This window comes from Podarcis gaigeae, assembly GCF_964106915.1.
Source record: "Podarcis gaigeae genome assembly, chromosome: 4".
Lineage (NCBI taxonomy): Eukaryota > Metazoa > Chordata > Lepidosauria > Squamata > Lacertidae > Podarcis > Podarcis gaigeae.
In genome coordinates this window covers 31,100,032-31,127,179 of record NC_139677.1, presented here as the reverse complement: position 1 = coordinate 31,127,179, position 27,148 = coordinate 31,100,032, and the positions used below count along the sequence as shown (strand labels likewise).

The 27,148-nt window shown below is 41.0% G+C and overlaps 1 protein-coding gene and 1 long non-coding RNA gene across 6 annotated transcripts in view; one reads left to right on the top strand and one right to left on the bottom strand.

The window, feature by feature from the left end:
* The window catches only part of NCK2 (NCK adaptor protein 2), a 69,757-nt gene extending 45,933 nt beyond the window's left edge, over nucleotides 1-23,824 (top strand). For all 5 annotated transcript variants that reach the window (XM_083735640.1, XM_083735642.1, XM_083735643.1 and 2 more), the window contains 2 exons: nucleotides 12,946-13,667; nucleotides 22,404-23,824. In XM_083735640.1, the coding sequence (XP_083591766.1) occupies nucleotides 12,946-13,667; nucleotides 22,404-22,598 (917 nt within the window). In that variant the 3' untranslated portion in view covers nucleotides 22,599-23,824. The remainder of the gene's footprint in view (nucleotides 1-12,945; nucleotides 13,668-22,403) is intronic.
* On the bottom strand, nucleotides 19,195-26,251 carry LOC310843145. Its single transcript, XR_014563530.1, has 2 exons — nucleotides 26,117-26,251; nucleotides 19,195-19,545 (listed from the first exon to the last, which is right to left on the bottom strand). It is a non-coding gene; the product is annotated as an uncharacterized lncRNA (long non-coding RNA).
* Between the last annotated feature and the right edge of the window lie 897 nt (nucleotides 26,252-27,148).

The following is a 27,148-nucleotide window of genomic DNA, read 5'->3' as shown; positions in this document are numbered from 1 at the left end:
AGCAGCGTACAAATTATTTATAAACCATGGCTTCATCAATTTTAGATGTCTTTTTCAATGAATTGGAAATGATAATTTCAAAAAAATAAAAAGTGAACTTTTACCTTATCTTAATAGATTTGATCTATCCACCTGTGTCCTCACAGGTGGCGCTGTGGGTTAAACCACAGAGCCCAGGACTTGCTGATCAGAAGGTCAGCAGTTCGAATCCCCATGACGGGGTGAGCTCCCATTGCTCGGTTCCTGCTCCTGCCAACCTAGCAGTTTGAAAGCACATCAAAGTGCAAGTAGATAAATAGGTACCGCTCCGGCAGGAAGGTAAATGGCGTTTCCGTGCGCTGCTCTGGTTCGCCAGAAGTGGCTTAGTCATGCTGGCCACAAGACCCGGAAGCTGTACGCCGGCTCCCTCGGCCAATAAAGCGAGATGAGCGCTGCAACCCCAGAGTCTGCCATGACTGGATCTAATGGTCAGAGGGGTCCCTTTACCTTTACCTAATAGATGTGATGGGAGATCTGTGATTAGGATCTTTTTCTTTTTTAAAAAGAATAATGGCTACTTGGTCCCTGAATTGGATTGGCACTGGCAAAGGATGCCAGTCTTCTTCCCCTCCATGCCCTCCATGCCAGTTAATAGCTAGGCTAGCAGAAGGAAGACCACGAAGTGAGCGAAGGTTTAATCGCTTCCTGCAGTCCCTACCGTGTTAAGGTCTTATTTGGTTCTTAATAAATTATTTGGGTTGTTTTTGTTTTTTAATGGAGATCCTAATGGATCACACGTATTTGCGTCTTTAAGAAATGTGAAGAAAGGCAGCAAGACACAAGGAATGATAAAAATGGCAAGGCTCCATCCATTGACCTCTGTTCCTGCCCACTTCACTGTCTCCCTCCAGGTCAGCCACATTCAAGATAGGTTTAGCTTCTACGGGAGTGAATTCTGTAATTGGTAGGTCAGCCATGGAAAGTTCGTCTTTATGTGCACTTACCATTTAGGTCTAAATGCTTTATAGGTCAAATCTAAGTTTCATGAATTGTGCCTGGAAGCCAGAGTTTCAGCGTGCCCATCCTGTGTGCTTACAATGACCTCTCTGGTTAGAAGGCCCACCACACTTATCAGTAGCTTCAGCCTTGCTCAAAATATATTTATAGCCTTGAGTTCATGAGTGCATGAATTGTTTGATATGAATTTTGAAAGCCAGATAGTGTCGGTGAAAATTGTTCCTGGCCTTCAGCACTCTGAAATCTTGACTGTAGGTTTTGTCAGATGTTGTGACAGTAAAACACAACAATTAACTGTACCTGAAACACTTTGGAGATATATATATATATATATTAAAAAATTGTCCAGAATTTGTTTCTAATTTTTGATGTGGAGTCTTTGTTGATAATAGGACGTCCCTGCCCTTTAACAGCGCTTAAATGCACCAATACACTGAGCATGGCGATTATTTCAGCAATATTTGGATTCGGTAGCACAGATATTCACAGTTCTTGTCTTTACAGTTTTATGATTGTTTGAAGCTACCGTAAATACGCCTTATGCCTTTTGCTTGGTTTTTCTTTTTTTTTCTTTTTTCACTTAGCTTCCTGTTTGTTTGAAAGTTTGCTGGAAACTGTCAGTTATTTCCTTTTTTGAAGCAACGTGCTTTTGTTAGCAGCCAGGATGCCTCATGTGCCACCCCTCCCCATTTCACCACCAAAGGAAATGTAGCATTTGTTCAGATGTTGGCTTTGTTGTCTGAGGACTTTCACTAAGCTAATAGGGCTTTTTTATCCTGTTATGTGCACTCACCTCTTTTTAAGTCTCGGTTTGCATGGCCATTCTGTCTGGAGTTAATAGGATTGTGACCAAATGTTTACAAATAACTCTTGAGCCTACAGCCTTAAATTTGAGGGTCCTCCATTTTGTACACAGTTTATTAGCCTTTTCCAGTTCAAAAGCACCCATTTATTTTTATTGGTCGATTGGTTTTTGTGGGCCATTTTCCAAGGTGTCCAGAAGAAACGGTTCTGATATCTGGTTTCAGGTACAGAAATAAATCGGGGTTCTTGTTTTCCAATTGATTTTGAGAGCTGCTTCACACTGGATGTCATCACTAGATATTGGCATTATTAAATTGCATGCATGCATGGATAGATATCAGTTAATAGGTGCAGCATGCAGTAATTCATTTGCTTATTTCTAAAATTTGTTCCTATCCTTCAATAGTCAAGAAGCCTGAGATTGACATTAGCTCAGGCATAACAACAACAACAACCCCACCATTTACTTTGGGGTCCAAAGATGGGGGTGTTACAGTTGCTTAAATTACAATATCAAAGAATTGTAGAGTTGGACAGGACCACATGGATCATTTAGTCCAATCCCATGCAATTTAGGAATCTTTTTGGCCAATGTGGGGCTCAAACCCACAACCCTGAGAGTCACCAACTGAGCTAACCCAGCTTTATGGAGCTAAAACAATTGGAAGTGAATTACTCACAAGTGTAGGGTGGGTCCTATCTATTGATATGGTGTCAAAGCCCAGGTAAAGAGCTTGTGATGGAAACTGCGTAATGTTGATGCCAAGCACACCTCTGTGAGGAGGAGGGAAGTGCACAATTTCGGGGCTGCCACAGAGAAGGCCCTCTCTTCAATAGGCTTTAATGGCACTGCTGCATCATAAGCTATCAGTTGCTGATTCACACACATGTATTTATCAAGTTCTATCTCGGGAAAGGATAGGCAAAGATTACACAAATCTCTAGTAAGCAATTGTCAAATGGAGTGATATCAGAATGAAGATGTTGAGCTGGTTCACACAGCTGGTTTTTACCCAACTGTGGTTTGTCTCGTCATGCAAACCATTGACTATGGTTTGTTGTTGGTCTGTGAACTGTGGCGTGTCCTAATATGGCATGTCATCAGCACGGCTGCAAGAACAGTGTAGAAACAAAAATCACGCTCAAGTCTAAGTCACTTTCAGTGGTGCTTTGCCTGAAGAACTTCCTCCTAACTCTGCTTGGCAAGGAGCTCTTTCCCCACCCCACTCTTCTACCTCCCCATCCTCACAAGAAACAGCTTTGCATTGCAGGTGCCATGCTGCCAGGGAGAGGAAAACCTAAAGCAGGCATAGCTCACTACTTCTTACTAACATCCGTAGAGGGATAAATAGCAAAGCAATGAAGTTTAATGAACAGGATATAATGATATTCCAACTTAACCTTATTAAATGGTAGCAACAATTTATACGTGCAGTCATCTGGAAGAAATAAAATCAGGCATTCACATGGATAAAACTGAGAAAGTTTTAAAAATGCGGAACATGTGCAGTCCTGTATATACTTTTAGATATGGGGTTGCCAGACCCATAGTAGAATTAGAGTGAAAACCTTTCAGCACAGCCCCTGCCTCTCAACCCTACCTCACAGGGTTGTTGCGGAGATTAAATGAGGAAGGGGAGAACCATATACACCATGTTTTTGGCAAAATAGGTAGGATATAAATGATGGCGATGATGATGATGATACAATCCTTCTTTGGCAATCACTTGTAGCCGAGTAAGATTGTCTTCCATAAACACAGCTTTAACAGTGAGTCCGTAAGTGACTGTGGAGACCAATTCTGGATCTACACTTCCTTCCACAGTAGGGACGTAGGTTTCCGGGTGGGAGTTGATCACGGTGAGGATTTGCCAGATGTGCCTTTGTCTTAGCCAGTGTGGTGCAGTGGTTAAGAGCGGTAGACTCGTAATCTGGAGAACTGGGTTTGCATCTCCGCTCCTCCACATGCAGCTGCTGGGTGACCTTGGGCCAGTCATGCTTCTCTGAGGTCTCTCAGCCTCACTCACCTCACAGAGTGTTTGTTGTGGGGGAGGAAGGGAAAGGAGAATGTTAGCCGCTTTGAGACTCCTTCGGGTAGTGATAAAGCGGAATATCAAATCCAAACTCTTCTTCTTCTTAGCACGTTTCTCCCTTTCGTCCTGAGTTTGAGCATCTTCAAAACCGATGACACCTTTGGTAAAGGCTGTTCTCCAGTTGGAGTGCTCACAGGCCTGTGTTTCCTAGGGAGATATAATATCATCTCCCTGGCAAAAAAGGAACCAGCAGATGTGCCATCATGAGAGTCCATGGCTCTCAGCAGATGGCATCCTAGAGAATAAGAGCAGAATTCTGGTCATCTGAAGAACACTCAGTGTTCATTGACCTCTGAATCTTGCCACACATGCAGAGGGACTAGCACATTGGTCTCACCAAGATATATCATTTCTGCCTGGCTCAACAAGGAAATGTGCCCGTGGAGTTGCCACTGCAGTGCCACCTACTGTTAGAAGAAAATGAATGTTTGGAAGAAGGTCACCACTCACAATCACTTGGGAGTGGAATCTAGGATGATCCTCTATATTGTGGTTTTTGGCATCGGTGTTTCTGACCTGCATCAGTGGAATAGACCCAGATCAGTACCGTGACTATATCCAGACCAGACTCCAGCTGCCCCAGGAACATGTGACTCACTAAGGCCGGCCTACAAATTGGCTCTCAGGCCGTGAGTAGAGGAAAGAAATGGTCGCTATAGCTGATGCCGCTGTTCAGGAAACGTCAGGTTCTGCCGGCTCTACTTCAAGCAAAGAGGCAACACACTCACTGCCAGTGTGTTCCTATCCCCCCTAAGCCCAACTGAACTTTACTCTCCCAGCATAACTTCGCACCCAACTCATGAGAAAAGAGAGTTCTAACAATTCCCTTCTCACCCTTCCCCCACACTTATAAGGCAAGAATCACACACAGCAACATGAGTTAGTCCTAGAAGAGGTGCCATTAACCAATGAGGACAGAGGACAGCAAGGCTGAGGAACAGGAAGAAGACTGTGATTGTGTATGTACAGATCACAAAGAACTTAGCAAATGTTGCCGCAGACGCAGGAAATAGGGCAGTCAGAGCTCTTTTTATGAGCTGGACAAATGCGAAGCTGAGCACAGATTTCAGGACAGACAAGTTTCAGCCTGCTGCATGAGGCATGTCAGTACAAGTGTTTGGTGAACAGATGGACACAGCTACGAGGCAGTCAGATGCTGCTTTTGGGCGGTGCATCGCCTTGCTACAGAGGCAGAGCCGTTTTGGAGTGCCTTGCTGAAGCCATAATTGCTCTACTAGATGCACTCCATCACCATAACAGATCTATCAGCCAGTGGGGATATATGACACTTGACTATGCACAAGACCCATTTCAGCACCTACACAATCCCCTTCCACTCCCTCAGACTCCCTCATTTCCTAGTGATCTTTACGTTGCCATATTTCTCCCTGGGAACCAAGAACAGGAGCAAACCCAGTAAGGTTTGAAATGAGTAATTTTTATTTAACAGTCAATTCGCAAAAAAAGTTTTATGTTTACGTACATCAAGCTTGCTTCTAAGGTAGGAGCAAAGTGTGGCAGGCAAAGTGTGCTGTATGAAGTTTAAAACATAGACATTATTCAAAACGTTTAATAATTAAAATGAAGTTCTTTTGCTTTCTGAACCAAAAATGAATTTTTCTTCTTTAAAAAATTGTAGAACTGGATTTGCAATAACTTCAAAATTTAAATTATTGAAATATTAAGAAATTAGTTACTTGGAAATAGTGTGATTCTGTCACTCTAAAACTGGGAATATGTGTGGGGTTTTGTTGGATAGCCAACAATAAAAAAATCAGTAAAGTCATAAGTAAAGGCAGGAAAGTGAATAATCTTGCTCTAAAAGAACACAAAAGTTATTCACCCTGCTCCACTGAATTGAAATTTCAGCCTTCACGACATAGGAAAACGGCCAAGTAAACAGCTATTTTTGTGGAGGAGGCTTAAGATATTAACTGATATGCATGAAATTTCAGATATAGCTATATAATCCCTAGTGTAGTAAGGTAAGACCTCTGGAGCAGGCTTTTTCAAAAAAAGTTTTTAATGAACCGCCCTAATCCACATAGCTTTATACAAATGGTTTTCAGGTTTGTTAAATCAAAATGGCTAATGTAATATCTGTAAACAGTGACAGCCATCACAGTCAATCAAAGCCTTAAGGATCTTTAATTATAAAGTTTGTTATCTATCCATCTGTCTATCATCCGACAGCAAACTTTATCCCAAAACATCATCTGCTCTAGACTTGGGGGGGGGGGGGCAACATTAAATGTTGTGTTGTAGCTGCTATGTGAACGGTGGAAGGTGAGACGGGAATCTGCTTTTAGATCAACGAAGTTGTGATATGACATTAAATCAGCTTGATTTACACAGATAGCAACATGTTAAATCTGGGACTACTCCTCTGCCTGTTCCAGCTTTTGTTTCTTGTGTGTGTGTGTCCCTGTGCCCCCTACAACCAGATGCAGTAAAAGCCCTGCAGAAAATAATAAAGAGATGATTAAGCATGCCAGTCTCTCGATCGCTCTGTATGGTAGTTAATGATGACATTTTTGGAAGTTATGGTTGCCTGATATAAAACACGCAATTCTATTTATGGAGTGTAGCATGATAAACTGTCAAATACTGAATACCATATGCAAACAGCTTTTTGAAGAATTTCTAAGCGACTTTTCCCTGGCTGAGGTTACATAAGGTAATTCTCTCTTTCCGCATCTAAGCTCAGAATAGTGGTCTGGCTATTGAAACTGCTCTCCCTCACGCACCTCAAGTTCTCTTTCCATTTTAATTTTTGTTTGTCTAAAATAGTATAATAAAGTAAGCCTAATAATTCAAGCAAGCCTAGGACAATTGTTCCCGATTATTATTTTTTTAACAAAGCTAGCAAAATGCCTTCAAACATGGGGAGAATATAGAATGAAGGAGTGGTTGCTGGAAGATATGTCTATTTCAGGGGGAGAAAAGAGAGAAAATTTCTTCTGCAGCAGAGAAATATTGGGCCATTTGGCTTCTCTGTCTATGGAACCCAGGCTACTTTATTTTGGGCATGATAAACAAGATTTGCTACCACATGCAGAGCACCACTTCTTGAAATGGGAGCTAAACTTGGTAATCCCAGTTCCTTAGTGGGAGCGATTTTGCTTCCTCTCACCCTTCAAAAAAAGAGTCCTGTCAATTGCAGCCTGTTTCAAATAGGTTTCATGGGACAAAACAAACTGGAGAATTCAGCCTGATCCTGTCTGTGTATTATTTGCCCTTTACTCCTTGCAGAGTTGAAGATGTTACTGAAGGTGGGGATTTTTTTAAGAATAACAATTGGACATACTTACCTATTCCATTGACATCTTGTGCCTTTAAAGAGATTAAATGCCCTTTGAGTCATTCCCTACTTTCCCCTGTAAAAGCATTAACCAGAGACAAAAAGACGACTCCTGATATCAACTGTTAAAAATAGGACACAATAGGTGATGTGTTCTGCTTCTTATCGTTCAAATTATGACCATTTCTATTGTCAACCAAATAGCAGTGACATTTACTTTTCCAAATGGCATAGAAAAGCTGTTCTATCCAGTAACTTCTGTCTATGTCTTCAGGAAACCTAGAGCATAATTGTGTCCATGTTTACTCAGAAGTATACAAGTGGTAAGGGTGGGTAGGACTGTAGACTTAGTGTTGCAAGTAAGTGACCTGTATGAATGCCTGGTTTATACATGTGTCTAACAAGGGAGCAAAACAGAAACTGCCAATTTCACAACTGTTCCATTAAGTAGTTGATGTTTTGCCACAAAAGCTGTGTGAGCCAACTGGCCCATTTTTTTCTGAGGGGAGGGAGGAATTCTGTTGTCGTTTAGCCATGTCCGACTCTTCGTGACCCCATGGACCAGAGCACGCCAGGCACTCCTGTCTTCCACTGCCTCCCGCAGTTTGGTCAAACTCATGCTGGTAGCTTCGAGAACACTGTCCAGCCATCTCGTCCTCTGTCGTCCCCTTCTCCTTGTGCCCTCCATCTTTCCCAGCATCAGGGTCTTTTCCAGGGAGTCTTCTCTTCTCATGAGTTGGCCAAAGGATTGGAGTCTCAGCTTCAGGATGTGTCCTTCCAGTGAGCACTCAGGGCTGATTTCCTTAAGAATGGATACGTTTGATCTTATTGCAGTCCATGGGACTCTCAATAGTCTCCTCCAGCACCATAATTCAAAAGCATCAATTCTTCAGCGATCAGCCTTCTTTATGGTCTAGCTCTCACTTCCATACATCGGAGGAATTATACTCCTGAGTAGTAGAATCACTCTGGTTAAAATATTGTCAGCATATAACATTTTATTTGCTACCCCAAAGATGGGAAATACCTAAGCAAGAGATATGCAAAATATGCAAAAACCATCCATGCACTTTTCAGCTGCAAGCATGCACTTTTTTCTGGATACAATTACATTTGCAGAGTTGGAGGCTTTGAACATTTGTAAACCAGGGCTTGCAGTTCAGCTGCATGTTACACGCTGCTTCGTGGAATATGGAGTTTATATTTGTCTTTAATCCTGTCAGGATTGAGAAAGGGCCCCCAACTGGGGGGGGGACTCCATCACCCAAACTGAGTTTTAAAAGAAATCTGTGGAGAAAAGGGAAAGTGAAACTTGAGTGGAGTTACTAAGAATTAAATATAGGGCTTTGTTTCTGTGGAAAATAGCATTTCATGTTTGGAGCCAGCCTTGCCAATTACTGAAATGTCTCTTCCCCCAACAGCTTTCTGCCTTAAAACAGTTCCCCACCCCTTCCCATAATGGCTGGACAATGCTGGGAAAAGGAATGGGGGAGTGTGGTCCAGCTGTGGCTTTTGATACCATACCATCTAGTGAATATAAGTTTCTGAATTGGCTCTGTGATTTGGAAGTTTGGGGCATGGTGATATAGTTGTTCCATTCTTAACTTGCAGGGCTGTTTCCAGAAGGGATTGTTTGCTTCATTCCCTGCATGGCGCTTCTGCTGTGGGGTACCCTCAGCTTGTCATTTGTACTTTCAGATATGTGGCGGTTTGGCTGACATCAGAATTAGGTGAAGTCCTGGAAGTCTGGACTTTGTAAAAAAAAAAAAAAACAAAGCTGGATGATGGTCAGTATTGGGAAACTCAGGTCTAACAATGTGGAGTTTCTATGGGTAAACAGTTCACAGATTCAGAGAGATGGTATTCCATCTGTTTGTGATGGCTGTGCAATTCTTATGGACCAAGTTAGCAAATTGGGGTGTTACTTGATCCGGTTTTGTTGCTGGGTGCCCAGGTATAAAGTACCTTTTACTGATTTCCTTTCAGCTGTTTCTTTTTGGAATTTTACGTATTGAATTGCATTTGGGGAAAGTCTATTCCTAATCACCATATTCGGCAAATAACTTCTGCAATTAACTGACAGTACCGACTTCTATGACCCAAAACTATGACTGAATAATAAAACAGCTGGCCAGCCTTTCTCCTATATAACAGATAGGCTAACAGAAGAGTCGCTGCTTTCAGCATTTCTGTTCCTTCATCCAGAGAATACCAAAAGTTTAAATTGCTGAAATGAAGTAACTAATCAGCAGAGCCTGTGAATGTGCAGAAACATGTGAAGGCTTGGTATAAACCTGCTTTCGTTGCAAATCGAGTGTTGCAAACTATAATTAGAAAATGGCATAAGTCTGCAGAAACAGGTATCTTTATCTGCTGCCAAAATATATGGAATGAAAAGTACAGATTTCTTCATAGCACTGAATGTTGCCAGCTATGTCAGTGCTGCTGAGATGGGTTGGTTGGTTGGTTGGTTGGTTGGTTGGTTGGTTGGTTGGTTGGTTTTGGAGGGCGGACTTGAGCAGGAGACACTGACTCTTGACCAGTGTTATATAAGCTAGGTACCAAATGGCTCCTTAAACCAGGGTTACGGTCGCCAAAACAGAATGTCTAGCTGCCATTTGGGGACCAGACGGCTCAAAAGTCCTATTTTTCAGTACAACTTTTTGGTTCCTGAAATTCGTTCTGATTGGGCAGATAAAATACCAGGGATAGAATTCTACAGGATGTGTTTGCTAGTGTGCGAAAACAGTCAAGATCCAAGGATCCCCAGGCACGCAACTCCAGGTGGTGGATATGTCAGGTGCATCATGGCGCCTGGGCATCTTCACTTGGTCACAAGTGGCTGACAGCCAGGTGAAAAATGCACCTGGCAAATTTTGAATGGTGCTCCTGACAGCAACCCATTTCAGATATTATGACTCCTGAATGCCAAATTCTGAACCAATATTGTAATGTATTTGAAACTTTATTCGTGAGAAGATTTAGTACTAAGAAACGTAATTTGTTATAAGCTTTCATGAATTTTTATTGAATGCATCTGCTCCCAGTTCAGTTAAATGTTGACCTTTTATTTGTAATACAGAAGCAAACATGGTCATGGGCTGCATTCCCTTCCATGACAGTGTGTGGTCCCATCAGAGCTGACCAGAATCCCACCATGGTCCTTGCAGTATGCTAGGCCTCTGGTTCTTAACTCTTGCTCTGCTTGTCATAACGTTGAGCATTTTGCTAGTATTGCATAAATCTTTACAAGCAGTGAGTTTCCTTCCATCTCTTCCATGTTGAAAAGTTTAAAAAGTAGTCCTCACAGTGGTCAAATGTTTGCAGATGTTGAGGCATTTAATAGAAGGTAGGTTGCAATCTTCAATTCAAGCATTATTTCACTATTGAATTGTTAGTTACTGGAACATATCAAGTGCCTTGTTTTGTTGAAATTTGTTCATGGGTTTTTGTTGTTGGTTTAGGGCTGGTTCCTGATGTTAATTGCACTCTCTCACTGTTGTTAGAAGGGACTTGTTATAAATATTTGGAAATCTTAATTGCTAGAAGTGTACATTGAAGTGGAAAATGGCTTAGTCACTGCCATTGAATGCGGAAATAATGAGGTCATTAACCTGAGATATGTACTTTGTCCAATTACTACCCATTCTCTTGATAGTAATATCTCTCCAGTTACCATCTCTGGTTCCTTTTAATAGTGCTGTGTATGTTGATACACAAGACATTGTTCAGTGGTGGTCGGGAAGTTTTCATCATAGATCAGACCGTGGCCAACTTCTACTGCAGACTGAAGTACTGTTTTCCTGCAATTGTATCACACACCACAATAGCTTGGTTTCTTTGCTGTCACTTTGCCAGCTTGCATGGCCACTGACATTTAGGCTAGAGGGAAGTCTTTAGTTACAGTTCTTTAGATAAGCACACGGAAAGATAGGAAAGGGAGTTAGCTGTGGAACGTATCGGGAGGAATCACTGACATTTTCCTCATTTAGTTAATGTGACACTTGAAGCTCCGTAGATTAATTTGACAAGCATCCTTGTGTGTCATTCCCACCCACCCCATTCCTCCTGCTGCAGTTTCAACTTGGGTTTGGTACAGCAGATTTTTGTTTATGCCATTTAGGTGAATAATCTGCCAGAATGCATCAGGTATGTTCAGCTACCCCTAGACAGGCGTTTAACTTGAACTATTTTCGGTGTGTAATTAAGCAGTGATGTAGTCAACCCAAAATGGCATGTGCGAGAGACAACTGTTTAGAATAGGATTTATTTTTAAAATACCTTGTGTTTTTGTCTGTTCGTATCAGAATTATTTCCTTTATGTTAACCAAAGCACTTTAACTAGATCCTGTATCAAACTGAAAGCCTGGGGAGGGGTCGGATTCTTTCCCACTCTAGTTGTAGTCCAAATATATGTGTAAGATTATGGCTGGATGGTTTTTTTCTATGTGTTGTCCTTGTTTTTCCACAGTTGAAATCCCAAACAGCGCTTGAATTCTGCTTGTCCCAGATACACTGAGCCTGCAACCTAATTGAAATTCCATAATGAAATTCACTACCTTCAGAGGTTTACAAGCAAAATAACTGTGTGTGTGTGTGTGCGCGCACACACACACACACACAGGGAGCATTAAACAATAGTTCCTGTGTTAGATCTTTATCACAGTAACATTTGAATTTAATATTATTGTTTGAGCTGGTGAAAATTGTATTACTCCTTATGCTTCTAGCTGTTTAATAAATACCTTGGTACCCTGTTGCAGCTTTTGAAAGTGTTGTGCTTCAAAACAATGCACTCCTGTGGGTTTTATTTTATTTTAAATAATTGTGAGCTCCTTTGGCTGCTGCAGGTCAGACACAACTAAAAGCAGAATAGGAGATTATTAGGTGCACAGTACCTTTAAAATCTGAAATGCTGTGACATTGAATATCCTGCGTTGACTCCTATCCAGAACCATACCTAGTGAATTGCCCTACTGCTGTACTCTGCAACTGAGATCTCAGTTTGGCTGCGCATTAGCAAGTTGCACGAATTTACTGCATGTCACAATGTAGGTCATGTACATATTTTAGTGTCAAAATTTACCAATAAAATGTGCACAAATAATTTCGTATATGTATTGCGCACGATCACACCATTTCTTGGTTTAAATGGTTTTTATTCTATGAAATGGCAGTGGAATCGGTTTGAATGTTAATGGGAGCCACGCAGAACCTTTAGACAACCAACTTTTGGTACCTTGTTTCAACTTCTTTCTCTGCAACTAAAATGGATTGAAAATCGGTTGGTTGCATTTTTAAAGAATTGTTAATCCCACAATGCAATACTAACTGGTTATAAAAAGAGTAATTTCCTTTTCTATGCTGCCAACAGTTCTGTGTGTATTCATTCTCTAGTGACTTCGGAAAGAAATGCACTGAAAGGGCACATCAAAGCTTTATTTAGTTGCTACCCTTTTGAGAAGAAAAGAAGCTTCTTAAAAAGTTACTTTTTCCCCCTCTGGCAGTTTTCTGGCATCATAGAACAATTCCTCTATGTCTTCATTATTTTGTTGACACATCTAGGACTCGACTACATTGGCAAAGAAAAAACATTTTATGTGCGTTATTTATGCATTCTAACACGGTGACACCAGAGGGCGCTGTGGAGTTCTGTTTTTGCCAACCTGATTTCTCAAGCAAAGTTTGCAATGTGCTTAACCATGTTTTGTTTAATGCTTTTTAGAAACTTTTATTTTATTATTTTAACAGGTTTGGGGAAAACAAAGCGGAAGACAAGTGCCAGAGACGCCTCACCGACCCCTAGTACTGATGCAGAGTACCCATCTAACGGTAGCAACGCCGATCGGATTTATGATCTGAACATCCCAGCGTACGTTAAATTTGCCTATGTGGCAGAAAGGGAAGATGAACTCTCTCTCGTGAAAGGATCTCGAGTCATTGTTATGGAAAAGTGCAGTGATGGCTGGTGGAGAGGGAGTTACAACGGACAAATTGGATGGTTTCCTTCAAACTACGTGGTAGAAGAAGTCGAGGAAGCGACTGCCGATTCGCCAAGTTTTCTCAGCTTGAGGAAGGGAGCCTCCATGAGCAATGGCCAAGCCATGAAAGTACTTCACGTTGTTCAGACATTGTACCCCTTCAGTTCTGTCACAGAAGAAGAGCTCAACTTCGAGAAAGGCGAAACCATGGAAGTGATAGAGAAACCTGAGAATGATCCGGAATGGTGGAAATGTAAAAATTCCCGAGGGCAAATTGGCCTCGTTCCGAAAAACTATGTAGTAATCTTAAGTGATGGCCCTACAAGTAACAGTTCCCACCCGCCACCGATAAGCTACACAGGGCCCTCTACTACAGGACGGTTTGCAGGAAGAGAATGGTATTATGGGAATGTTACTCGGCATCAGGCAGAATGTGCTCTAAACGAACGGGGAGCGGAAGGGGACTTCCTTGTCAGAGACAGCGAATCTTCGGTAAGTGGCACCCATTTCAGAATCTGAAATTTTGCAAAGTGCTGTATTTCAATTTTGCAGTGTATCGTGCAGGTCTTATGAAATAGTATGGAAAGTGACCATTTCTCTTAGGCTAAAGAAAGTGACCTACATCTCAGAATACCTTATATTGGTTAAAACTAATATATAAATATATTTGTTATATGCACAGGCAGAGAAAAACAAAGCAAACCAATCTAGTATATGAAGTGCAGTACATCTTAAAGGAGAAATGCAAATGGAACTTTTGGTGTCATTTTATACTTCAAAAACATTTGAATGCAGGTAGAGGTTCTGTTTAAAGCTTCTACAGCGACTTTTCGAAGCCTATAAATTATTTTGCAAAACAAGATCTTAACTATGCCGATGCACCTGAGGTCAAAACAAAATATTCACGTGGAAGTTTTAATTGAGTTGGATTGTTAATACAATTTTCTTGGTTTTGTTTTGTTTTGTTTCGACTAGAATTATTTCCTTAATACAAATGAAATTCCAATATTGTAGTGTGTATTCTACATGCGAGCAGACTGTGTAAAAGTTATCTCAGTTAAGTTCTCCTTTGCTTCTGGCTTCTTCATCGAAGTAACTTTGAAAGCTTCTAAGACAGAGGGCAGCAACCTTATCAGAGGATGGGCCGGCCGATGCCCGTCCGTCCAAGGATGGGCCGGAGTGTGGGCACACGCATGCTCTTCTGAGTTGGAGGAGCATGCGTGTGCACACAGTTTCCTGCGCTCCGACCCGGAAGTGCGCCAGAAATAGTGTGTGTGCATTCGCACGAGTGCTTCTGCGTCCCACATGTGTGTGCACACGCTATTTCCGGCGCACATCTGGGTCGGAGCGCCCATGTGCATGCGCACAGGCACCATCAACCCGGAAGTCGCTCACAACACCGGTAAGAGTGGGGGCGGCAGGGCTCACCATGGGCCAGTTTTAGACAAACCTCGTGGGCCGCTGCTAGCCCATGGGCCTTAGGTTGCTGTCTCCTGATCTAAGAGAACAGCCATGTTTGGTCTCGCAGCAAAGAGTAGAATTACGATCTTAGGCATATCTGGGAGTAATCTTCCTGAAATCTACGCATAGCTAAGGAGTCCTGTGGCACCTTTCAAAACGGTCTACAGTGGTACCTCAGGTTACATACACTTCAGGTTACAGACTTCGCTAACCCAGTAATATTACCTCGGGTTAAGAACTTTGCTTCAGAATAAGAACAGAAATCGTGCTCCGGCAGCAGCGGGAGGCCCCATTAGCTAAAGTGGTGCTTCAGGTTAAGAACAGTTTCAGGTTAAGAACGGACCTCTGGAACGAATTAAGTACTTAACCAGAGGTACCACTGTAATTTATTGCAGCAACAGCTGCCATTGGATGCAGCTAAATAACCTTCAGCTCTTTTTCAGATGGGCTTTTTATTCTCGCCACTTCCTGTGGGTTTCACACAGGCTTTCCCCAGCTAGCACTTCGAGATGGACTGGATCTCAAATAACAATGAATGAAAAAGCCAGTGTGTTTGGGTGGATTACAAATCTGTACACGTCCCCCGCTTATTTCAGAAGTTATTTTAATACGGTTTCTTAATTTGTTCTAGCCACCTTATATCACACTCGAGAATTTTGTTTGTATATTATAAACAGGAGATATTCTCTCATGTGTCAAGCCGGATTACTGAATTTCCTGTATCATTTTATCATGTGTGTCTCCTCGGCTGCTGGCTTTGGCAGCAGTTGGTGGTTTTAATAACCATTCTCTAGCAAGCTTGCAATTAGCTCTTTGCCCAGGGCAGCTAACTATTTCTGCAGGCAACTACTTTGCCAGACCCGCTGCACAAGCTGTCCTATGCATGAGCCAGCTGGTAATATTTTCTCAGTAGTTGTGTACAAGACAGCTCAATCTGATTGTTCTTCCCTGCATATTTTTTTGCTTTGGGTTTTTTGCACTAGCAGAGTTACTAAAATAGTCAACGGCCTAGTTTTACTGCTTTTCCCATCATGAGACTTTGTGTGTTCTGTTTTTTGAAGTCATCTTAAGGGGATAGCTTTGCTTGAGTGGTCAGGGCACGAAACTGAGTCCAGCTGCAGTAGAAGCAATCAAGGGAAAAAATTGTCAGGCTTCTATTCCACAGCAAGAGAATGGAGCATATAAACAAGAGATCTTATTTTGACCCTTTCAGCCTCCCAGGGGCAACGGATGTGCTTTGTACCAGCCTAAGATTGCTTCCTGGGAAAGCAGGATATTCTCTTCAGTTTGCATTCCCCTATCCAGGATGAATCATTATACTTAGCTTTTTAACTGCTTGCTTTAAAACAAGTAAGGTGAAATAACATAGTATACAATGCCAATAAAAAGGATACAACATAAAGGAGTAAGAATAAATGTGTGAGGATGTACGTTGGCCTGAAATTTACAAATTCAAAGGAAAAAAATATATATATTTTCTACATATATAAAATATATATTTCTACATTGGTATCTGAAGTTAGACTTTCAGCTTCCTATGAAAGGGATGGCAGAAGATAGATAAGGAAGGAGCTAGATCTTATGCTTGACATGAAGTAGGACTGCAAGATACTGAGGCTCCCCAGAACCTTCTAGGGCAGCTAGAAAAGCAAGGAAAAATCTAAAGGTAAAGGGACCCCTGACCATTAGGTCCAGTCGTGGCCGACTCTGGGGTTGCTGCGTTCATCTCGCTTTATTGGCCGAGGGAGCCAGTGTACAGCTTCCGGGTCATGTGGCCAGCGTGACTAAGCCGCTTCTGGCGAACCAGAGCAGCACATGGAAACGCCGTTTACCTTCCTGCCGGAGTGGTACCTATTTATCTACTTGCACTTTAACGTGCTTTCGAACTGCTAGGTTGGCAGGAGCAGGGACTGAGCAACGGGATCTCACTCCATTGAGGGGATTTGAACCGCCGACCTTCTGATCGGCAAGTCCTAGGCTCTGTAGTTTAACCCACAGCGCCACCCGCGTCCCCTAAGGAAAAATCTAGCCTTGTGCTAATTGCTTTTCACTCATACTCTGTGTTCCTCACCTATAAAATATGAGATTAATTGATTTAACTAGCTGTTCGTGCAGCACTGCTGCAAACCTTTTAGAATTTTGCTTTAGCATCCCTCGTCAGATGTAAAGTAAAATTTGTAGTTGACTACACAGGTTATTCCATTTTGTGATTCAGGGAGCAGTTCATTTTGCCCCTGAGCCAGTATTTCCCTTATGGTCAAGCTAGTGTTCCTCTAGCTACTCGGCTACTACTAAAATGAGGCTGCATTTTAAGCCGTATTTTAATTAACTGTTTTCCCTCCCATTACATTTTATTGTAATTTATATTTGGTGTTAGCCATCCTGAGCCCAGCCCTGGCTGGGGAGGGCGGGGTATAAATAAAATTATTATTATTATTATTATTATTATTATTATTATTATTATTATTATTATCCTTGCGGGCTGGTAAACTCCATACATGATTCCATGTGCAAATTAAAATAATAGATTAACTTAAATATTTTAAAACAATGTAATAAATGTTTAAGTAAAATAAATATAAATAATTTTAAAACCTGGTTAATAAAGCCACATCCATTGACCAGAGGCTTCCAGAGGGATGCAGTGCACATTTTACTGCAAGCACAACATTTGCCGTTTTGTTATTAAATCCCTCCAAAAGTATTATGCAACGTATAATATTTGCAACTTTTTGTGTTTAGCACACTTTAACGTACATCCTCTTATTGGTCCTTAAAACCCTGTTGTAAGGTGAATTTTTATTGCCATCCCTTCTTTCGGATGAGGAGAGGGTGAACAAACAGCAGTAGCTGGCGAGTCCGTGGCTAGGATGACATTTAAGTTGCCATTCACTGTTCATACGTAGCTCCAGGCTCTATGCCATTCGTGATAAACTATTAATTAATGAAATTAAATAAATAATATAATTAAAACGCTGCCTTTTGTGAGCTTGGGTTTAGAATGTGAGATGGGGGAGTTGAATCCTGAAATATGGAGGCATCTACAGTCCTTCACTTCCTCCTGGAGTCCCTCCCAGCAGCTCAAGATCTGTGGAGGTGTTAGGAGACCTTAAACGTTTGTGTGTATGCTCTAACTCTGCCTCTTCTCCCCCGCCCCTCGCCATGGCCTTTCCAAAGATAGTTGTATGAAGTGGTGAGCATTTTCTATCCATTGAGGCTCCCCATGTCTTAGGTCTCTGCCTCATAAATCTCTTCTGCCCACGTCCATGCATTTGCAACCCCCCAAGAATAATTCTTCCATAGGCCTTTAGTTACAAGGCATATTTAACCTTCCCACTGAATTTCAGACAGGGCAGGAAACCAGCTGTGGCTCCAAGTTCCCAAATTTGCTTTTCAGGCAACTTGCTACCTATGAATTCTCAGTTCTCTCTGCTGACTAAGAATGTCACCAGAGTGTTCCAAATACGGAACAACCAAGTTCAGAACCTGCTCTTACAAACTAGATGCACATTGTACAACCATCGTGATGGACAGCTATCAAGAGGAACTTCCTTGAAAGTGGCCTGTTGTGTGGGAAATTAGTCTAAGAATCAGTCTAAGTACAAAGGCAAAGGCAATGTTCTTTTCTGTTGGAAGTTGGGCCTTGGTATACTTTGGTAGCTCAAGAACTGTCCACTGCTCAAAAACAGAACAGAGAGCTATAGCTGCTCCCTTCGTTAAAATAATATGGGGAGGAAAGTTTTATTCTACATCTTAGAACCACATACACTGGAAGGATCTACAGTGAAGCCTCATACCACAGTTGGGAATTAAATGTACATAGATAGAAGTTAAATACATTTTGACTGAGTGGATTGGACTACAGTATGCAATTTTCAGTGTTTTGATTCTTCCAGAAGTGACTTAGTGCATTACTTTGTCTACAAAATGAGGAAATGATTGAGGCTTTTGCTGAGAAGATCATGGTTATGTGAGAAAGCAGACGGCAGAATCGTGGGCTGGAATGAAATTTTCTGTTTTACCTTAGTCTACAAGAAATTGTGGGAAGAGGTGCAAAATAGGGCACGCATGCTGAAAAATCATAATGTGACTAGCATTACCTTTTTTCTATGAAAAAGTGAGTGTAAAAAAGTGAATGCAGAAAATGTAAGTGCGTAAGTAACCTTTTGCGCGCCATAAAGGTAAAGGGCCCCCTGACCATTAGGTCCAGTTGTGGTCGACTCTGGGATTGCGGCGCTCATCTCGCTTTATTGGCCGAGGGAGCCAGTGTACAGCTTCTGGGTCATGTGGCCAGCATGACTAAGCCGCTTCTGGCGAACCAGAGCAGCGCACGGAAACGGCATTTACCTTGCCGCCGGAGTGGTACCTATTTATCTACTTACACTTTGATGTGCTTTTGAACTGCTAGGTTGGCAGGAGCAGGGACCAAGCAACAGGAGCTCACCCCGTCATGGGGATTCGAACCACCGACCTTCTGATCGGCAAGTCCTGGGCTCTGTGGTTTAACCCACAGCACCACCCGCGTGCCTTTTGCACCATACGATTTATAATATTCCAGCACTTTCCAACAATTTTATTATGAAGCAACTTCCTCTTACAGTAGCAGGTGGTGGGTTTTCATTGTGTTTTGGTTAATCCTTGTACAATGTCATCACACATATTTGTTTAGGTTATTAGGCCAGTGTGGATGGTGCAGGTTGGCTCTTCATTATAGTGCAGGCAGAGTCTTCTAGGTGCCGCTTCGAGGCATTGACCCCTAGCAAATAACCAGTTCAGATGTGCCCTTAAAAGTGCCTGTGAGCTACTATACAACTCCAGAAAAGCCCAAGCATGGGAAAGATTGCGTGCGAGCCATCCGACTGTAGCAGCTATGTCCAGTGGGAAAAGGAGCAGAAATATCTGCCAAGAGCTGAAACGAAAAAGGCAAACAGACACAAAATATAAAAATAAACACTCTTGGAACAAGTTCAAGGCAGACAGCAGGGAATACGGTAGTTTTAGGCTGCATTTTAACTTCAGTGCAGTATATAGGATGACAGTGCTAAGATGCAAAAAAGAAAGAAAGAAAAAAAGAGGTTTTAGACTTTAGTGGAACTATTTGCATTGTAGGGGAAAACAGTAATAAACAAGCTGAATTACTTTTACATTTTCTTCAAGTTTCCTGTGTTACCTAAAATATGAGCCCGTGGTGGGGAGGAGGAGGAGAGCAGGAGCCTGACATTTTTGCAGCAGCTGTTCAAGTTCTTCAGATTCTCCTATTTGACTGTGCTTCTCTCTCAAAAGAACTAAAGTGCCTTTTCGCTGCTTTTTTAAAAAAATGCGTAAGAACCCCAAAAGGATCTCATTTTTGTAGCCTGATGGAAGAAAAGTGACACGTACTTGTATTTTATATGTAAATTTAGGTAGTAAATCTTGGATCTGGGAAGACGATCATTGCTTTAATGTCAGTCCTTGAGTAGGAACTCATTTGAAGTGACAGAAAAGCCCTATTACGTTTTCCCTGTCTGCCTTGCTAATAATTAGGCTGGGGCAGTTGCATGTCTCCTGTTCAAGGTATTCTTTCTCTCTCTCTCTCTCCCTTCCCACCCTCTTTCCCAGACAATTATCTGCTGCCACCATAGAAAGCAGCCACAGCACAGTGCTGATGTTGTTGCCCTAATACCGTGGGAAATACAGTGCAATCGTGGTGCAGGTGTCTCTGGCTTGCAGTCTTGTTTCCTTACAGCTCTGCCTATAATTACTTTTACTTTAATATTATAAATGGCTGCTCTAAGGCTTTCCCACTACCACAGTCTTCGGGAGAGCACTAAGGCAGTTCATACCCAGTCAGCTCTCGAAGGGAGGACCGGGGGAGCTGGCCTTTTGCCCTACTATTCATCTGTCAGATACCTATTTTGACAAATGACACATAACTTACATTTTTCTTGTCACATAAATATAATATAAAAATTAGGTTGCAGTAGCCAGTGATGTCACTTCTCGTACTTAAGTTATGATTTCCATAAATTAATCCCTTGTAATTTCAGTGATATGTTTTTTTCTAATAGAATTTGTTGCTGGAAAATGACAGATTGTTAAACCGTTTTAGTTATTTAAATAGAAAAGCCTAGAAATTTTCTTGATTCTTCTGAGACATTTGCTTCCTATCTCATTTTCATATTTTGAAACACACACACACTACCTTGGATTACACCAGTAGGGTAACACAGTCGTACCTTGGTTTTTGAACAGCTTAGTTCTTGAACGTTTTGGCTCCCAAATGCCGCAAACCTGGAAGTGACTGTTCCAGTTTGTGAACTATTTTTGGAAGCCGAACGCCCGACGGGACTTCCGATTGGCTGCAGGAGCTTCCTGCAGCCAATCAGAAGCCGCACTTTGGTTTCCAAACATTTTGGAAGTCAAACGGACTTCCAGAATGGATTCCGTTCAGCTTCCAAGGTACAACTATAACTTGATGTTACAGTTCATGTTCTCTGTCTTGGTTCCAGGTGGTTGTCTAAGCATACTTATTTCTTCCTGGTGTGGGGAATCAGCCAGAAGTGTGTAGGCTGGCTGGCAATTTAGGAAAATTGGGCTGGATGTGGAAGACAAAATGTCTGGAACAGACAGCTACAACCAGAGGGGTCTAAATCACTGGAAATTCCAGATTGCCTGGATAGTGTAGTGGAAAACCTCCACCCATGAACCAAGTGTAATCCAAAATAACTGCCAGTAAAATTTATGTTACTGCTTTTTAGCTAAGAGCAATATATAGCTTGGTCGACCTCATTGTTAAGGTGGGGCTAAAGATTTGAAATAATAGGCAATTATCAGTTAACACTGCGTTGTTTTTCAGTAGTTACTGCCAATTGAAATTAGTAGGGAAAGAGGTGCTTTTTTATATCCTTCTAATCTTGTAAGCATCCTAAGTAATGGATATATTCTTTTGTTTCTTACCTAGTTGAAAGAAGCTCTTGGCAACCCATGGCTGGGCACACAAACTTAAATGAAATGTTTTGCCTGCTAGTATTTAACATTGCTATTTCTCCTCATTTATACAACCCTGGCTTAATACATTGGCCTTAAATGTGTAAAAGCAGATGGGAAGTTAATTGTAGTAAACAAAATAAATCTGGCACAGAAATGCATATCGGGAACTCGTCTACTTTTAAAAAGAGGCAAAAAAAAAAGTATATAATATACACACTAAAAAAATAAAGCAGGTGTTTGAAACACCCATTCCTGAAGAAATGTTGGCAGCTCAGTTTATGGTGGAATAAGAGACACCGATTTTAATTACCTTTTTTTTTGGAAGTAATACAGTACTGCAGATGTGCCATGTTGTTTAAAGTTAAATAGGATGAACTGTTAGATCTTTTTATATGTATAAAAGCTACTTGCTACAGAATAAATCAAGAAAGGCCCTCTTGTGGCCATGAATTCAAACGGCATGCTGCTTTAGCTAGGCTCTTTCTGCATAGAAATATTTGGTATTTCCGAATTCATATAGACATACTTCTCTTGACACTTGTCGGCCTCTGGCTTTAAACCAACAGTGTTTGCGTTCAAGGTGCATAATTTATATCTGTATATGGTGCTGTGGAGGTTCTTTTGCTTAACTGAAGATGCTGATTATGATGATAGTAATTCGTATTTTAAAGTACCCAGTGCGCTGAGCCCAGTGGGGGGAAGCTCACTCGCCGCTCATTCACCTCGTTACATAGCAGGCTTTAAAACTGCGCATTTGATATTATCCTTTAACACTTCCTTTCCTTTTTCTCTTTGCAGCCCAGTGACTTTTCAGTATCTCTAAAGGCATCGGGGAAGAATAAACATTTCAAGGTGCAGCTGGTGGACAGTGTCTATTGCATTGGGCAGCGTCGATTTAATACTATGGATGAGTTGGTGGAACACTACAAAAAGGCTCCTATCTTCACCAGTGAACATGGGGAAAAGTTATATCTTGTGAAAGCACTTCAGTGACGTTGAAGATGGACTTGGGCCTATTGGGGGCCTCTTATAACTTACAAGCCTTAGGTCCTAAATTCACTTTTATAGAGCAGAGCAGTCTACGCCAGTCTGAGACAGTCTTCAGAGAATGACCTCTTTCTAAAGTATTTGCTCTGTTGATTATATTCTTTCTCTTTTGTTTCCCCACCCCATTTTTTCTCTCTCTCTTTTTTTTGCTTACTTTGTCTTTTTTTCCTCTCTCGAAAATTTGGTTGCTTCACGTTTCCCTCAGGTTGAAAATATCACTTAAGTGGCCATTCTTCCCTGGGTTCTACGCTCCTCTCTTCTGTGTACGTTTACATAGTTAGTTCACATAAACAAGGGGTTTTTTCTCAATTAAAAAACAGTGTTAACTTGTTCAGATAGCTCATGCTGGCAGAACTCATCATTAAGAGACTGGGCACAGTTTGAATGCACTGAACCTGCAGCTAACTAAGTGAAATATAGTAGACATAACAATTGTGGCTGTGAGTTCTGTAGCTATTTTGCTTACCAAGTAGTATACTCCAGAAATTCCTAGTTTCTAGAAGCACTCTTTACATTCTCTACTCAGCTATTACATTGCCTCCTTGATTCTTTGTGAAGAGTACACTAACTAAAGCATTTTGTAATAGTACTTCTTAAACTACTACGGTAAAAATTGTAGTAATAAGAAAACTATCTAGCATACTTTGACATGTAATTGCAACAGAGATGTTTCATTGAAAGTTGATTACTTAGAGAATCATTGAATTGTAATGGTTGAATGTTTTGGTAATCTACAACCAAATGTGCCATCCACATAATGCTTTCTTTTCTTGCCCTTCTGCTTGTTTGAATTAAACAATTATGTATTTAATTCTTAAAGTAATATGTATCTGTAGCTGATTGACACTAATACAGACATTTAATAAACATAGCTAATTATGGGTGGGTGGGGCTTCCAACACATAACATGCATACGTTTTATATATGCATAACGGAACAAAAATTCAGGGTTTACAAACGGTGGTGTGATTGGTAGTAAGACACACAGAATGTTATATGAAGAAAATGCTTTCTTTTTCCTTTTTCTTTACTTTTAACCTTCTTATGGTTTTAAATATAGTCTTGATGGCACATTCCTGAAAATTGAAAAGGAAAAAAAAAGGACCTTGATGATCCCAGAAACTTGCTTACCCAGCTTTTTGGATATTGTAATAAAAAAGGTATCATGTGAAGATGGAGTATTGAATTTATCCTTGGGTGATGACCTTAAGAGTCCTATAGCATGATGAAATGTGGTTAAATGTCACCACTTATATAATGACCGTGAGATTTAGGTAGCTTGATCAGATCGGCCAAAACAAATTGCAATGTTCTTCTTGTATTTAAATCTTGAATTCATGCCAAATATATGGACAGTTGCTTTGTTTGATTTCTTTGAATTCTAATATAATACTCACGTTCGGGAACTGCTGCCTGTAGTCAAAGGGCCTCTCGCTGCAGTAGTCTTTCAGGTTCTTTTAACTCATGTCAGCAATGGCCATTGTACCTGATGGTCTTTTGTATATGTAAGTTACCTTTTCAAGGTGATTAATAGCCCACCACTCTTGAATTAGTTCCAATAGGCTTAGATGTCTTTAGAATGGGATTAGACAATTTCACGGGAAATGGGTCTATTTGCTGCAGTGGCTAAATGGAGAATCCATATTCCATCCTTATTCCTCTGGACACCGGTTGCTTGTGCAAAGGTAGGAGGACAAACCGGTAGCGCAACATGATTGCCTTTTTGCAAACTTCCTGGAGGCATCTGGTTGGCCAATCTGGCAAAGAAGATGCTTGACTAGATGGACCTTTGGTAGAATCCAACAGAGCAGCTATGACATTCATCTGAATTTTACTGGGACACAGCTCACTGGAGTCATCATAGATTCTAGCCCAGAGTATGTGTGTTATTTAGGCCACAGTAATTTATTCTGAAGCGCTCACATTGATGTTGATAGAACTTCCCTACAGTTGAAGGAAGGCTGGATGTTTACAGCCTTAAACTTCAGTGGTGCTAAATAGACTTGAGTCCAAGTATGATCACCATTCTTATGTGCCACAGCTGTGAATGTGCTCCATTGCCAAGGGTCAGGAACAAATAAATTTTGAAGCCAAACCAGGAAATTGCCCCTTTAGCCTGGCAGAAGCTGGTGGCAGGCACATGAGAATCAGTTGACAGGGGATCCTTTTCTCCACACGGCAAATTTCTTCCACCATTTAAGGACAGGATTAAGCTATACATGCAATAAACACTTTAGTGAAAACAATTTCAGCTCATCTGATATGAATGTGGGTGATCTAGTCTTATGAATGTCTAATGTATTTTGAATAAGTTCGTGGGCTTCGTACAGAGGTAGATCCACAGACATTCACCATGGCTTGTTTGCTTAAAAATAATAATACTAGTTTTAAATTGTATTGCTTTTAAGTACACTATTTTCATTTCAATTTTTTTTGGTATTTATCTGATACATTCTTTTTGAATTGCTATTTTATATTTATTCAAGTTGAATAGTCTGAGTAAGCACTGTAGTTGAGAATATTTATGAATGAGTAAGAATGCAATTCACCAAAACTTTGATTCAGCCCTATTGAACTTTATTGCAACAGTGCTTGTGTAGTTCCTTATTAATTATGTGGAACACTTACTTTAAAAAAAAACCCTTTAGAGGTTGGGGTACTGAACTCTACAAATTACTTGAGTTGAACAGGATGCAATAAGTTTTATACAATGAGTTGTTGTTCTCCATGTTGCTTTCTATTTCAATACGACAAAATGTTTGCCTTTGTTGTTAAAATGCATTGATTGATTGAGCTCTTGATAGTGAGATGTGAATCCCTTTTCTTCAAACAATTGGTAGCTTAATTTATCACACCTCAAATGCAAAATAAATAGCTCAGATTATTTCTTCCAGTGAGTAACAGCTTGACTTTGTCAGCACTGAATTCAGTAACTGAGTTGAACTGGTTTTAAATTCTTCCTGGTGTTCCTCACCACTTTGGTATCAATCTCAAAAAATAAAAAAATAAAAAATGGTCCTTTTGCAGGCATAAAGGTTTGGGGTTTTAAAACCAGCCTCTTTTTTTTGTTGTTAAATATAGAAACCATAAATTCATTACAAAACATTTCAAGTTATTAAGGTGGCATCTTCTTTTGCAAAAAAGAGAGTTTTCGTGATGGTGAAGGAGGGCCCATTTCACACGTTCAGCCATTGAAGTGGCGCAGTCCTTCCCTGCAGTTGCATCATCACAGTTTTCAGATGTTAAATTGGTTTTTTGAAGGCTCTCTGTAGTCTCCCTTCAATAGCAAGTTTCTATCGGAAATGTGGGGATGTTTTCAAACCTGTGAACTCCCCACCTGACAATGGAGTTTGTTCTAGCCTCAAGGGACATTGTCTTATTACCCTCCACCAGTTTTTCTCTGTCTGTTGTTTTGTTTGCTTGTTTGTTTTGGAACATAGACAAAAAAGAGCTAGTGCGGTTACCTCTGGCTTGATTTACAGTTGCTTTGTGATGGATGGCAGTCTTCCGCTAGCTGTTGGTGATTCTGAGAGATGGTTTTGGGGAGGGAGGTTCATCCTTCCGTCAGCTTTCAGACTGGTTAGCAAGGTGCTTGGCTTGGTTTCAAAAAGAGAAGCCATTGCTCCTTATATACAAACCTATTTCTTTAGCATTTGAACCTGTTCTTCTGACGCGGTGATCCCTTCTTTGACTGTTGCTGAAGCAAAGGTGGAGTCGTTAAGAAAATAAGTTCGCAGACAGATTGGTGGGGAGCAATGGAGGTGGAGCCTGAGGCCTCCAATAGTGTCAAGAGGGAGGCTTATTCCTATGCATGGGTTATTTTCTGTTTGTGAACTGACGTCGTATTGCTTAATTCACTTTACTACACTCATATCTTTTTCATCTTTATGCTCTTCTTTTCTTGCTTCAGAATTTTACCAGTGTCAAACAGCTAGGTCAGGCATGGCCAAACTTGGCTGTTTTGGTGACTACAATTCCCATCATCCCTGACCACTGGTCCCGTTAGCTAGGGGCGATGGGAGTTGTAGTCCCAAAACAGCTGGAGGGCCAAGTTTGGCCATGCCAGAGCTAGGTGTTCTCACTGGACGTCCACAAGAAAATTATACAGTGAATAAACCACCATTATGCCTTCTGCTCACAACTTTAGCAGAGCCTTTACACTTTTGTGTAATCCAGAGTCAGTTGTCATGAGAAGCAACGTTGAATGCTATTGCAATGTGATATTTTAGCTTGGAAGTAAATCAGCAACTATGCAGCCAAACATTTGGTATCTTGTTTTTGTGCCCTTCTGCATATGTGTGTCATCATTAATTTTCATTTCATTTCTATACCGCTTAATATTTTTACGAATAAATCTCAAAGCAGCTTATAAGGCATTAAAACATCAGATGAAACAACACAGAATAAAACATTAGTGAAGAAAGTCAAGTATGACATTGCAGTTAGTGATATGCATACTGCAAGCCATGGTTTGGACTGTAACTAACCATGGGTTC